The following is a 12,479-nucleotide window of genomic DNA, read 5'->3' on the forward strand; positions in this document are numbered from 1 at the left end:
TCTGCCGAAATGGCAAATTAACTGGGAAGCTCAGGAACCAAGAAGACAAGAAATTTTAAAAAGAATGGGAAATGTTTAAAATGTATATACAAATTCATTGCAAACAGGTCAAAACATTAGCAGGATTCTAAATACACTTGTAATGTAATAGAAACGACAGATAATTTAGGAAGATGAAAAATTTGGAAAAGTATTGATATACAGATGAAAACAGAATTAGGAGGATCCATGGATGGGATGTGGAGAAGTCAGGAGATTCAAAGTAATCTCGATATGTGAATGTGTATCATATTTTGATGCAATTCTTTTTCTTTTCTGTTCTTTTTCTTTCTTTTCGAAAATCAAATTAAAAAAATTACTTTAGAAAGGAAAGTGACTAGCAGGAGCCTCCCCCACTCCACCTCAAACACAGATTTGGGGTCCCGGCTGCTGGATTATCTGGGGGTCCCCTCTGCCTCCAGCCCTTTTCCCGGCTGCTTCATAGGACTGCTAATGAGCTCAGAGGCTGAACGAGCTTGTCTGACTTTGCTCCCTGCCGGAATTTCTTCTGGCGCTCAGCTTTAGCGCAGTGACAGCCGGGACCCCACGCTCTGGGCTGGCTTCCCCTAAAGGCCACCTCAGAGGTTCTCCGCAAAGGCTGAGGGGTCCCAGGGAAAGTGGGGAGGGGCCTTTTCCTTGGCGAGGGGTGAAAAGGAATGAGGAGCAGATCCATGCGCGTTGTGGGGAAAGCGGAGATGCTCAGGTGCCCACGAATCTCTGTGCCCCCCCTTCCAACACGGTCACTGTGGCCTAGAAAGGGGGCCCTGCGGCCAGCGGGAGGGCCCCACACACACACTCCAAAATGGCCCTCTTACTCAGGGGGCAACCATGAGGACGCTCTGCCTGCCAGAGGAACAGAGATGCCACACTTGGGGACTTGCTCCACAAAGCAGCTCACCTGCACTGGCCGGCAGCAGCTCTGCTAAGAACATGAGAAGAGCCTTCTGGATCAGGCCAATGGGCCGTCTGGCACAGCATCCTGTTTTCACAGCGGCTGGACAGTTTTGGAAACTGCAATCAGGATTCGAGCCCCAGAGCAACTCTCCCCTCCTGCGGTTTCCAGTGATTCAGAAGGAGGGCTGCCGGCTGAGCCAGCCTGGCCAGGAGCCTCCCCAGTCCTCTCCTCCCCCCTGAATTTCCCTGGTTCTCTTTTAAAGCCTTCCGAGTTGGTGGCCATCGCTGCCTCCGGTGGGAGCAAGTGCCACAGTTTTAACTATGCTCTTTTCTTTGTTCCCTCCCGAATCTTCCAACACTCTCCAGCGTCTCAGGCAAAAAGCCCCCCTCCTCCCCCATACCTGCTACCGAAGATCAAACAAGCAGACAAACAGGGATGAATCACTTGTCCCTTTTTTTGTACCTGCCTTTCAGCAAACAGCCCCAGGGCAGGGTTTTTAAAAAATGACATTTTTTTGAAGCGCCACGCACAATTAAATTCTTTAAATAAAAAGCACAAAAAGCAACTAATTCTCCAAAGAGCAAAAGAGCAGCTCAGGAGAGCCAGGCGAGAGACGGTTTGGGATCAAAACCGAAACCTTCCGCATGCCAAACACCCAACCTACCTTCTCCCTGAGCCACAGGGCTGAGCACCTGCCTCTGCCCCAGCCTGGCCCTGCTCAGCCGCCAGGGAGCCAGAGTTTCAGAGCAAGCAAAGAACAATGTCAAGTGCCCAATCTCAAGAGGGCACGGAGCCCCTTTCCACATTCCAGCTGAGATCAGTGCATGAGGACGCCCACGTTCAGGGGGGCAGCTCAGCTGGTGGCCCTTTGGGGAAGCTGGAGCCAGGCAGCGGGAGGTCTTGGCTCAGAGCTCTCCCCCCACCCCGTCCTGTGGAAGGGATCTCTGCCACCCGGGAGCGAAAGGGTCCCTGGCATCTCCCCTCGGCCCCAGAGTGCCTGGAATCTGGGCCAGATGTCCGGAGATAATTTTATGGGTGGCATTAAACTGAGTTATGAGGTTTTTACAATCCAGCCACTTATGAGAAATCTATTAACGGTAACTGGACGGGCAGAGCCCAGCGCGGTGGCGCACGGCAGAGGCGTTAATTGGGACCATCCATAACAGGCCGGGCCCCCGGAAAGGCCTCGCCAGACGCCTTCATTTACTCCCCAACATTTTTTGCTGAGAATCAGCAAAGTTGCCAGAGAAGGGAGACGTCCATTAATCGGCTAATGAAATATGAAAATGTTTATGGCCCACTCAATCTTCCAAACTGCAGTTCCATAATCCACCTCCAGACACAGACGCGGCTCCCGCAGCCAGCAGGGATGGCAGACCTGCCACGTTTTACGAGGCCCTCGTTAGATTTGTCTCGTTAGGGGCAGTTTATGTTTCTATTTACCTCGCTGGGGAGGGGAAACCAGCCTCAGGGCCAAACTCTTTGGAGAGGATCCCCAGGAGGACCTCAGGGACACCCACGGCAGGCGGCATCCTGTGCCCGGTTGCCTAGCAAAGATGGCAGCCGAGGGGCGAGGGGACCAGGCAGCCACCAGGCGAGGAACTGCGCTGCCCACCCCCTGCCTCAAATCAGGCAGGCAGGGAGCTCAGCCACGGGGGGGGAGGCGACCACCTCCCTACGTTCCCACCTCTGTGACCTTTCCATCGCCTTCTTCGGCTCTGCAAAGAGCAGATCCCTGCCGCCACTTCCCCAAGCCTGCAGAAAGGGGTTGCTTGGAGCTCCTGGCAGCATCCGTCCACCCCCACCCCCCAGCTTGTGACAGGAGGGGGGCTCTTCAAGTCAGTTTGCAGAGGAAATAAATGCGAGGGCACAAGCAAACGTTGACTCTACAAGGTCAAGCCTGTGCCAACCGTGCAATGGACTTGCCACAGCTATGAGCCACAAGCGCCCCCCCCCCCAGGACTGAGCTCCCCAGGAGGAATCTGTCTTCTGGGCAGAAGCTGGGGGTCAGCTGCTGTGTCAGCCCTGAAGCCTCTTCCTCCTCCTCCTCTTCCTCCCTAGTTGGAGCCTTTCACACATGGGGGGGCCTAACAAGGATGTCAGCAGACACCCACGGAGGGGATTTTTTAAAAGAATCACTCCAAAGTAAGGCAGATGGTCCACCTGAAGAACGGGGGGGAGTGGGGAGAAGTGTGCCCATTTGGGGGGCAGCAGAGGTGACCCCACTGCCACCCCCTCCCCATCTTTGGCTCCCAGGTCCACCTGTGGGCAGCAGAGAAGCCCAGCTCAGCATCTGGGGAAGGAGGGGGGGCACTGAGTGGAAGGGCAGTGAAATCCAGCCGCCAGCCCTGAGAAAGGGGCTTGAAGAGGGTTTTGGAAAAGAGACAAAAGCCTTTCATCTCCTCCGTCTGTTAAAAAGGGAAATTGTTTCCTTGCCCTAAAGGGCCAGAAATCTGGGATTTTACGAGGCCATTAATTACCTCCTACTAATTAAATCAAAATTAAATGTGAGCAGAGGTGCATTTTCCTTATTAAAACGATTAAACAGAAAGCACAGATACACAAATAAAAAACGACTCTGGGACGGTGAAAGAAAGGAAATCAAATAAGAACTCGCCCTTAATGAAGGCGCTTCTGGTGTTTGCTCCAACTCATAAAGCCCAAGTTCATCAATTTCCTTTAAATATTAGCAACTTAATTAAATCTGTTTTTTCCCCTTTAATCCCCTCCTCTATCTAAAATAGATCTGTCCACAGGCACAAGTTTGTAACTCATGCTGACCCCATAATTCTATTTTTTATTATTTAAAAAAAACCACGGAAATCCACATCAAACTGACAGGGGCCTCGGGGGAAATTACACTTCAGAAAAAGGATTAGCTCAAGTACCCAGATTTTATGAAAATGTTATTGGTCCTGACTGGCGCGTCTGGGCGAGGGGCGGGCGGGCGAGCGGGCAGGAGGCGCAGGGAGAGCCAGGGCAGAGAAGCAGGAGGCGGCGCTGGCAGAGACGCCGTGCCAAGGGGCAGGGGGTAAGGGGCAGTGCCCGGGGACTCTGCCCACTGGGCCAGGAGGCACCAGGGCCCAGGCGCTCCCTCCGAGGGAGAAGCCGCTTCTCTGCGCAGCCAGCCTGCTGTGTCCTTGGCGCTGGCAGCCGCTGTGGCAAGCAGCGTGCAAAGGGGCTGTAAAATGGGTTAGTTTTAGGTTCCCAGAGTTCATTTTGGAAAGGAGGCTGTTGCTAGGCTACCTCTGGAATTCGCCAAGGCCTGATACTTCGAGTCGCTCCCCAGGGGAGCCGTGAATTAACTGGAACGGCAGCGGCATCAGCAGCGTGGGGGGGGGCAGGAGAGAGCGTCCTGCCGGGGGAGGCAAGGCGAGGAGGCACCGATCCAAACTTAATGCTCAGGCATGTCCCAGCCAACTTTCCAGGTCAGCTCAGAGGACCCACTCAGGAGGAGGGAGAGGCAGCCTTAGAAGGACAGTGGATCCCGGGGGGGGGGGGACTCTCCTTCCTTGGAGACTTTTAAGCAGAGGCCGGAGAGCCATCTGTCGGGGACCTTCTAGTTGAGATCCCTGCCTTGCAGGGGGTGGACTAGAGGACCCTTGGTGGTCCCTTCCCACTCTCCCATTTATGATTTGAAGCAGCCCCATGTTCCCAGTCCCCTCCCTCCTTCCCAAGCAGGCGGCCCCTGCCCCCCGCCCCCCACGACCCAGCTGCCTTTACCTTCCCCACGTACAGTGGTTCTGTGCCGGTGTACTCTTCCACCACGAAGAACTGGTTCCAGACCCAGCCTCTCTTCACGCGCCCGCTGCCCGGCAGCCCCCCATCCCCGGACTCTTCTGGGCCGGAGCCCCCAGGCTCCATGTGCATGGACACGACCCCCACAGGGCAGCAGCCCAGGCCCCACAGAAGCAGCAGCAGCAGCAGCAGCAGCAGCGGTCGGATCCAGAAGGAGTCTCGGGAAGCCATCACCACAGAGCCCTGGCAGCCAAGAGGCAGGAGGTGGTCATCCTCTGCAGAGGGAGGGGGAAGCCACAGGATGTGGGTCAGCCGTCCGTGGGGGGCAGCAGTCTCGGCATCCTCGGGAGGACAGCGGGCGAGGATCACATGCCTGCCCCACTCCCAGCAGCCCCCCTCCCTCCCGGCAGGATCAGCTGTCCAGGACCAGGAGAGTCAGGCATCAGGACAATGTGAGGATGAGGCCTGCCCCATGCTGGGTGCAGCACCCACACAAGGGCGCTCTCCTGGTGCAGAAGGGACCCTCTGAGGCTGGCCCAATCCTGCTCCTCCTGAAGTCTGTGTGCACACAGGCGCCTCTCGCTGGCTCCGCTCGCCCTAGGTGAGTCTAGCGCAAGAACCAGCTGCCTGCTTCGTGAGCACCCGGGGGGCTGGTGGCCCCCAGCAACTCAGTTTCCAAAACGGTCCTCAGGCACCCAACTCGCTGGGAGCACCCGGCGTGGTCAGGTGGTGGCTGGTGCGCGGTGGATCAGGACGAAGGATCTGGCAGGTCCCGTTTCCGCCAAGGCGTCGTGGCTCCAGATCCTGCCATTGGGGCCCATCCCAAGCAGCAGCCGCTGGCGATGCCCTCTGTCCTCTGCCGGGTCAGAGAGGCTGGCAGGCGAGGTTGGCGTCCATCCCCAGGGACCTGGGAGAGAGAAAAAGGGGTGGTGAGTGAGGGGCTCGTGGGGGCGACTCTGCCCTTCCCCCTCCCCTCCAGGGCAGCTCCCCCCAGGTGATGGATGGGGGTGCTGCTGGCAAGCAGGATTGTGCCCTTGCCTGCCTCAGTTCCCCCCCCACACACACACACCCCTGCCAGGTATGGGAGCCACCTGTCCTGCAATGACTCCCGAGACCCTCTGAAGGCACAACCCCCTCCTCACATTGCCAGGCGGGTGAGTAAGTGAAACCAGGACCTGCAGTCCCAGAAGTGGGGGCCCTGCAGGGACCCGTCAGGCCGCAAGGTTTCAATCGCATGCCCAACTGAAGCTAAGAACACAAACGTCCATCCGTCCTCCTGTCAGTTGTGGTCTGATTGCCACAGAAGTCCCCTGGGAGACTCTCTGGGGGAACGGACAAAGGAGACCCCCTCCTGCCATGCCAGGATCGAGGGCCATCATGCCATTTGAACAGGATGCCTGTAAGACCCACCAGCAGCCAGAGGGCGACCCACAGGTTGGCCGTGGGGCAGGACAACATCAGGAATCTGCGCACGGCTCTGGAAGGAATCCTGCCTGCCTGCCCCTTATCCTTTGCATTCCTGAGAGGAAGCAGGCTGCAGCTTCACTTCTTAAAAATAAAATAAAACCAGGGAATTCTCCTCTCTCCAGACACTGCTACCCCTGAGGCAGCCAAGCGCTCCCTGCAGCCCCACACATGGGCAACTCTCTCGCGCCCCCAGTGGCACACCCCACAGCACACGAAATATTCCCTCCATAATGGGTTTGGGCAGCCTTTATGGGGACTTGTCAGTCGCGAGAGGCCACTGGAAATCGAGAGGGAGAGAGGAACACACAGTCACACACACACACTCAGCAATTCATTTATTTTATTTCATAAAATTTACGCACCACCTGGTTTTTTTGAAACAAAACAAAACCTTGAAGAGGTTTAAAAAAAGATAAAAGAAGAAACTCAGGCAATTTTTGCAGCCATGCTTTAATAAAACATACAGCGGTTAGAACAGCGGTTAGCTTTTGAAACAAGAACGTTTTCATCTGGCCCCAAAGAGAACAAGAAAGGCGCCTGCTTGGATGTGTTGTCAACAGGCAGGGAGTTCCCAAGTGAAGCTGCTGCCACAACCGAGTCCTTACAAAGGCAGAGCCAGGCTCACATGGCCCCCGGGGCAGTGCCAGCCCCACCACCTTAGCACCACTGCCATCCTCGTTTATCTGCATGCCCCCTTTCCTCAGTTAAAACCATACTGAAGGCGGCTCACGACATGAAATGATTCCCATTACTACAAAACTACAAAAAAATTTTTTTCCTTCCAGTAGCACCTTAAAGACCAACTAAGTTAGTTCTTGGTATGCTACTGGAAGGGGAAATTTTTTTTTGTTTTGACTATGGCAGACCAACACGGCTACCTATCTGTAATACAAAACTACAACAAAAGGAGTCATAAGCACTCAATAAAAACATATCTGAACAAAATAATCCCCATTTATGTCATCATAACACCTAAAGATAAGATTCAAAAAAATAATATCAATAACTGCAAAACTAACAACTCCAAAATTAAACCTTGATTTCAACAACAAAATCCCTTTAAAAAATACCCCTAAGCAACTGCAGGAAGCTTCTGCCCCCACCCCCACAAAGGGGGCTGCTTGGAAGCCCCTTTGTGCGACTCAGTGGACCTGACGGCAGCAGCAGCTTCCCCAAGAGGCCTCTGCAGCTGCCTGCCTGGGCTGGCACTCTTGCTCTCTTGCACAGGGCAGGTGGCAGGCACAAAGCGCCAGGGCCGCTCGCCCAGGAGCACCCACACACCTCCCTGCCAGAAAGCGCACCCTGGCTGAGGAGGGAGGAAAGTGAGGCTGCAGAGAAAGGCAGCGGACTCTGAACGGCAGCATCAGCAGCCTAGCCAAAGTCACAGGCAGAGTCCACAAGAAATGCATTTTTAGAAAAGGGATCCAGGAAATTATTGGCTGGTTAACTTTGACTTCTATTCTAGGAAAACAGGCAGAAAGATTGACTAAACACATAATTGCCAAGCCTGTGGAAGAACAAGCTTTGCTGAAGAAAAACCAGCATGGCTTCTGCAAGGATAAGTCCAACACCAGGCAGTTTATTATATCAAAGCACAAAAATAGATAACATAGCTACAAAAACAACCCCCCCCCCAAAAAAAACCCCACAACACCATACAGTTTTAAGGGCCAAAGATTGTTCAATTAGCCAAAGGTCTGGGAGAAGAGGAGCATTTTTGCCTGGTGCCTAAAGATATGTAATGAACCTCCCTGGGAAGAGCGTTCCACATGGAGGAGCCACCACAGAAAAGGCCATTCTTGCGTTGCCACCCTCCAGACTTCACAGGGAGGAGGAACACAAAGAAGGTCCTCAGAGGATGATGGCAGGATCCAGGTCTATTCGTCTAGGGAGAGGCGGTCCTTGAGGTTTCACAAGTCCAAACCAAGACTTTGAATTGGGCCCAATAGCTCATGGGCAGCCCGTGCAGTCGGGCTATAAAGCCCCAAAAGCCTGAAGGCTGAGATCTAGGAAGCACAACCTCATTCCCAGGAACCTGCCCATCATCCGGAAGATGGTGGGATGAGATGGGGGGGCGCTTCTTGGTGGCAGAGCCCCAGTTACCGATCTCTCCCTCCCACAAGAGGGGCCAGACTGGCTCCCGTCTTGCTGTTTTACTCTGTTTTCTTAAGCAGTTTTTAATTTTTTTGTATCAAGGTTTATTGATTTTTCACCCAAGAAAGGCACTGGTGAGAACTGTGGGGCCAGAATGCAGACCTTGGTCAAAGTGCTGTGGGCACCAAGTGGCCGGCCTGGGGAACAAAAGAAGAGGGCGGGTGCTGGGCACTGGCGGGCAGCGCCACCCAAACAGCGCTGGCGGTTGCTGAGCTGGGGCTGAAAAGCAGCCGAGGAAGGTTGGCAGAAGTCAATGCGTGAGGGTGCTGGGAAGCAATCTGCAAATATCACAATCTTCCCAAATGTGGACTTGAGATCTGGAGAGCATGGAGAGATGAGGACCCACCTGTCCTTGGAAGCACCCACCCCTTGGCCAGCTCAGGTCAGCAAGAGCTCCGCTGGCTTCTCCCCCTCCTCCACCCCCCCCCGGGACTTGGAGGAAGAGAGAGACCCGGGGGGGGGGTCTGAAGGGGCCCAGGAGGCCATGTGCCAAAGCTAGAGGGCTCTGCAGGTGTGATTGGTGCCCAGTGGGCATCTGGTTGACACCCCTGGGAATGCCACCTTGGGCTCTGAGATGGAAGAGGGGCAAAGGCAGGAAGGTAAGAAAAAAAGCCAACAGAGTGACTCGCAGGGGGTCCTGCTTCCCTGTCAGGTGAGTTCCCCCGGCTCCCTCTCCTTCCCAGGCCCCCACTCCCCCCCCCAACACCCGGGACTTGGGCCAGTTTGGCGGACAAGGATTTTTGTTTGTTTGTTCCAAGGAATTTCTATTGTGCGTTGCCCACTGCTTTCCCTCTCAGCTTGGGGACTCCTTTTGTGTAGAGGGATGCATAAACTGAATAAATCTAATCTGTGCCTCTCATCGGCAGCCCACTCTCCACGGCTGGCGCTCTCCGTGGCCAGGATTACGTGGGCCGCTCTGGCGGGTCCCCCCCCTCTCTCTCTCTGAGCAGCCTGTTGCTCTCCCCCTCCCAACGCACCCCCCTCCCCAATTGCCAAGGGAACCTGGGTGGAGGGAAGAGAGAGGCACCCCCAAAACCTAGCCAGGCAGAGCAGGCAAGGGGGCACCCTTCTCCGGGGGGGGAGGGACTCCTGGCCCAGCACAGCCTGTTCTCTGCACACACCCCCTTGGGAAGGAGCAGGGTGCCAGCCACAGAGGGCTCTGCCCCCCAACGTGCAGGGGGGCTCAGTCCAAGGTGTTGAGGCAAGCGCCCCATGGAGCTAGGAGGCGGGCGGGCAGCCCCCTCTCTCCACGGATAAGACAGGCGCACAAACACCCATCATCACAACAACAGGCTGCCTCCCGCCGTGTCCCCCACCCACACGTGGAGGGCCAGGCAACGGTTGCTGTGGGAACGCCAACCTGCCTCCAGAATCCTTTTCCCCTCCTCCCGGCTGCCTTTTGTGCTCAGCCATCTCCTCCGTAAAGTGACCCTGCCAGCGGGATGGGGGTGGGCTCTCTCCTCGCACCCCCCACCCCACTCCAAAGAGGGCAGAGGGTCTCCGCATCCAGGCCCCCACCCAGCAGTTGGCAGCCAAAGCACCAAGGCACTCCTGGGCTCGGCAGGTGAGAGGGAGGGGCTCCATGCACTCCACAGCGCCAGCCCCCCCCCAGCACGTGCTCCCCCCTCCCTCCCTCCCGCCTCCCCCTCCTCCCGCTCTGCTCTCGTCAGTGTGTGTTTGGCAGAGCTGTACTGTACATCATGTTGACAGTAGAAATTACATCCTGAGCTTATGTTTTACACTCTGCCCTGTCAGAACTCACCGCAGCCCAGTGATCAGGACAAATTGAATAGCATCCCGTCCGTGTCAATATTTATTTCATTTCACAAATGCGGCGGCCGGCAATCGGAGGGGAGACACCAGCTGCTCAGCTGGTGCGCGGGATGGGGGGGCACACCAGAGGGATGCTGGGAAGCCTGCGCTGGCAGGGCCCGGCAGGATAGGGGGCAGCCACGGAGGCCCCTAGACACTCACACACAGAGAGAGAACACAAACGACCTTTGGGCACCTGGGGAGGCTGCGGGCAAGGAATGCCAACACAGCCTCTCCCCTGTCCCTGCAGCTCCTCCAGGGTGGCATTGAGGGACACATGAGACTCCCTCAGCCTCTGCCAACCCCACACACTCCCCACAAGAAAACCAGAAGAGCCTGCCGGATGAGGCCAAGGGCCCACCTAGCCCAGCATCCTCTTCTCACAGGGGCCAACCCGATGCCTCATAGGGAAGCCCAAACACAAGATCTGAGCACAGGAGCCCTCTCTCCTCCTGAGGTTTCCCTAAGAACATGAAAGGAGGCTGCTGGATGAGGCCCACCCAGCCCCACCTCCTGTTCTCAGAGTGGCCCACCAGACACTCACTATGGGAAACCTGCAAGCAAGACCTGAGCGCAAGAGAAACTCTCCCCTCCTGCAGTTTCCCACGGCACGGCTGCATCCAGAGCAGAGCCATCATTGCGGCCAGTAGCTCTCGCTAGCCCCCCCCTCACCCTCCTGGATTTGCCAGCCGAGACCTCAGGAGGGACCCTGCCTGCCACTCTCGATGTTTCTCCGGCCCCTGCGGAAGAAGTGTGGCTTCCCCCAGACTCTGTTTTCCTCCAGTGCATTAGTGCAGGATCACAGCACTCTATCCCACTTAATGCCTCAGCAAGACCACCTGCCTGGCATCTCATCTCGGGGAGGCAGCCCGGTGCAGAGAGGCCGGCCGCCGACAGATCTCGCCACGATGGGCCAAGGAGCCTGTATTATTCCAGCGGCAAATTCCTCTCTCAGATTGTCAACAGCGCAGCAAATTGCAGTGCCATGTAACTGTGTCTCCTCTCCTTAAACAAGATTCAATTCCACTTAACTCTCCCCTTCCTCGGGGAGGGCAGGGGGGGAACAGGACACGCAGGCCGGAATTCATTTCCCGGGATCTGCTAGGCAGGCGCCGGCGCCGTTACCAAGGCAAGGTCCTTGGGAAACTTTATTATCACTTGCCACCTCAAAGCACCTGCGCAGGCAGCAAGGCGGACGCTTCCGCTGGGGTGGAATTCAATTTCTCCCCTGCCTCTTGCGAGGAGACGGAGCCACAAATGCTACAAACATCACAAACACACCCGGGGAGCAGGGAGGCCAGCGGAGGAAAGGGGCCTTGAACCCAGATCCTCAGAGCAGCAGCTACTGAAGGGGCCAAACTGAAAGGAGCTGGCAAAACCTCTGGCAAGGACCAGGTGGTGAAAATTAGCTCCTTCATCGAATAGCAGTTGGGAGGGACCCCCTGGGGTCATCCAGTACAGCCCCCTGGATTGCAGGAACTGCAGCTCAAGAACCCCTAACAGGTGCCACCTGGCCTCTGCTTAAAATCCTCCTTCAAAATGCAACCTGGCACATTCCCCGCCCACCCACTCCAGAGCAGGTAAGGAACTGCTCATCTACTGCCCAATCTTGCTGGGCAAGCCACCACCCCCAAATAACACCCCAACTATAGATGTGGGGAGCTAAGCCTGGCTGTGAACTCCTGCCCAGGAGGCAGCGGGCAAAGGGATGTTGGCATGAGGTGGACCCTTTGAAACAGCTCAGAAGAGAGCCTGGAAGGGGTGCAAAAGAGGGAGACCAAGGGCCTGGAATCCACGCCTGATGAGGAACGGTTGAAGGAGCTGGGAGAGAGGAGACTGAGAGGCGACAGGGGAGCCACCTTCAAACATCTCAAGGGCAGAGAGGATGGAGCAAGCTGGTTTTCTCCTGCTCCAGAAGGAGGACCCAAACCAATGGTCTCAAGTGACGAGATTCTGTAGACTCCCCTTCCTTGGAGGCTTTGAAGCAAAGGTTGGATGGCCATCGGTCTTGGATGCTTTAGAGGAGATTCCTGAATGGCAGGGGGTGGACTAGATGACCCCTGGGAGTCCCTTTCAGCTCTAGGATTCAGCAAGTCCAACCCTCTGACATGACGTGCCAGCCAGAGGGTTGAGTGCCAAACATGGCCGAGGGGAGGCAGAGGGGCTCACTCCTCCCCAACCCCCTCCCTTATTACTGCCTCCCCCCAAAAGTCTTTGTCCAGGGACCAGGCGGAAGCAGCAAAGAACAAAGACCCCTCCGCTAATCGCATGGAAACTGCAGCTTTAATAATAAAAGGGACCAAAAAAGCCCATTGTACTTATTAAAAGTGTAATCTCTCCTGTCCTTGAAGTAAATCTCCAGCTTCCTTTCTCC

General features: G+C 55.9%; 1 protein-coding gene across 4 annotated transcripts in view; it reads right to left on the reverse strand.

The window, feature by feature from the left end:
- CDH22 (cadherin 22) overlaps positions 1–12,479 on the reverse strand; it is an 87,775-nt gene that overhangs the window by 53,924 nt on the left and 21,372 nt on the right. For all 4 annotated transcript variants that reach the window (XM_053394813.1, XM_053394812.1, XM_053394814.1 and 1 more), the window contains exon 2: positions 4,658–5,579. In XM_053394813.1, the coding sequence (XP_053250788.1) occupies positions 4,658–4,903 (246 nt within the window). In that variant the 5' untranslated portion in view covers positions 4,904–5,579. The remainder of the gene's footprint in view (positions 1–4,657; positions 5,580–12,479) is intronic.

Source organism: Podarcis raffonei, chromosome 6 (assembly GCF_027172205.1).
Source record: "Podarcis raffonei isolate rPodRaf1 chromosome 6, rPodRaf1.pri, whole genome shotgun sequence".
NCBI classification, from domain to species: domain Eukaryota; kingdom Metazoa; phylum Chordata; class Lepidosauria; order Squamata; family Lacertidae; genus Podarcis; species Podarcis raffonei.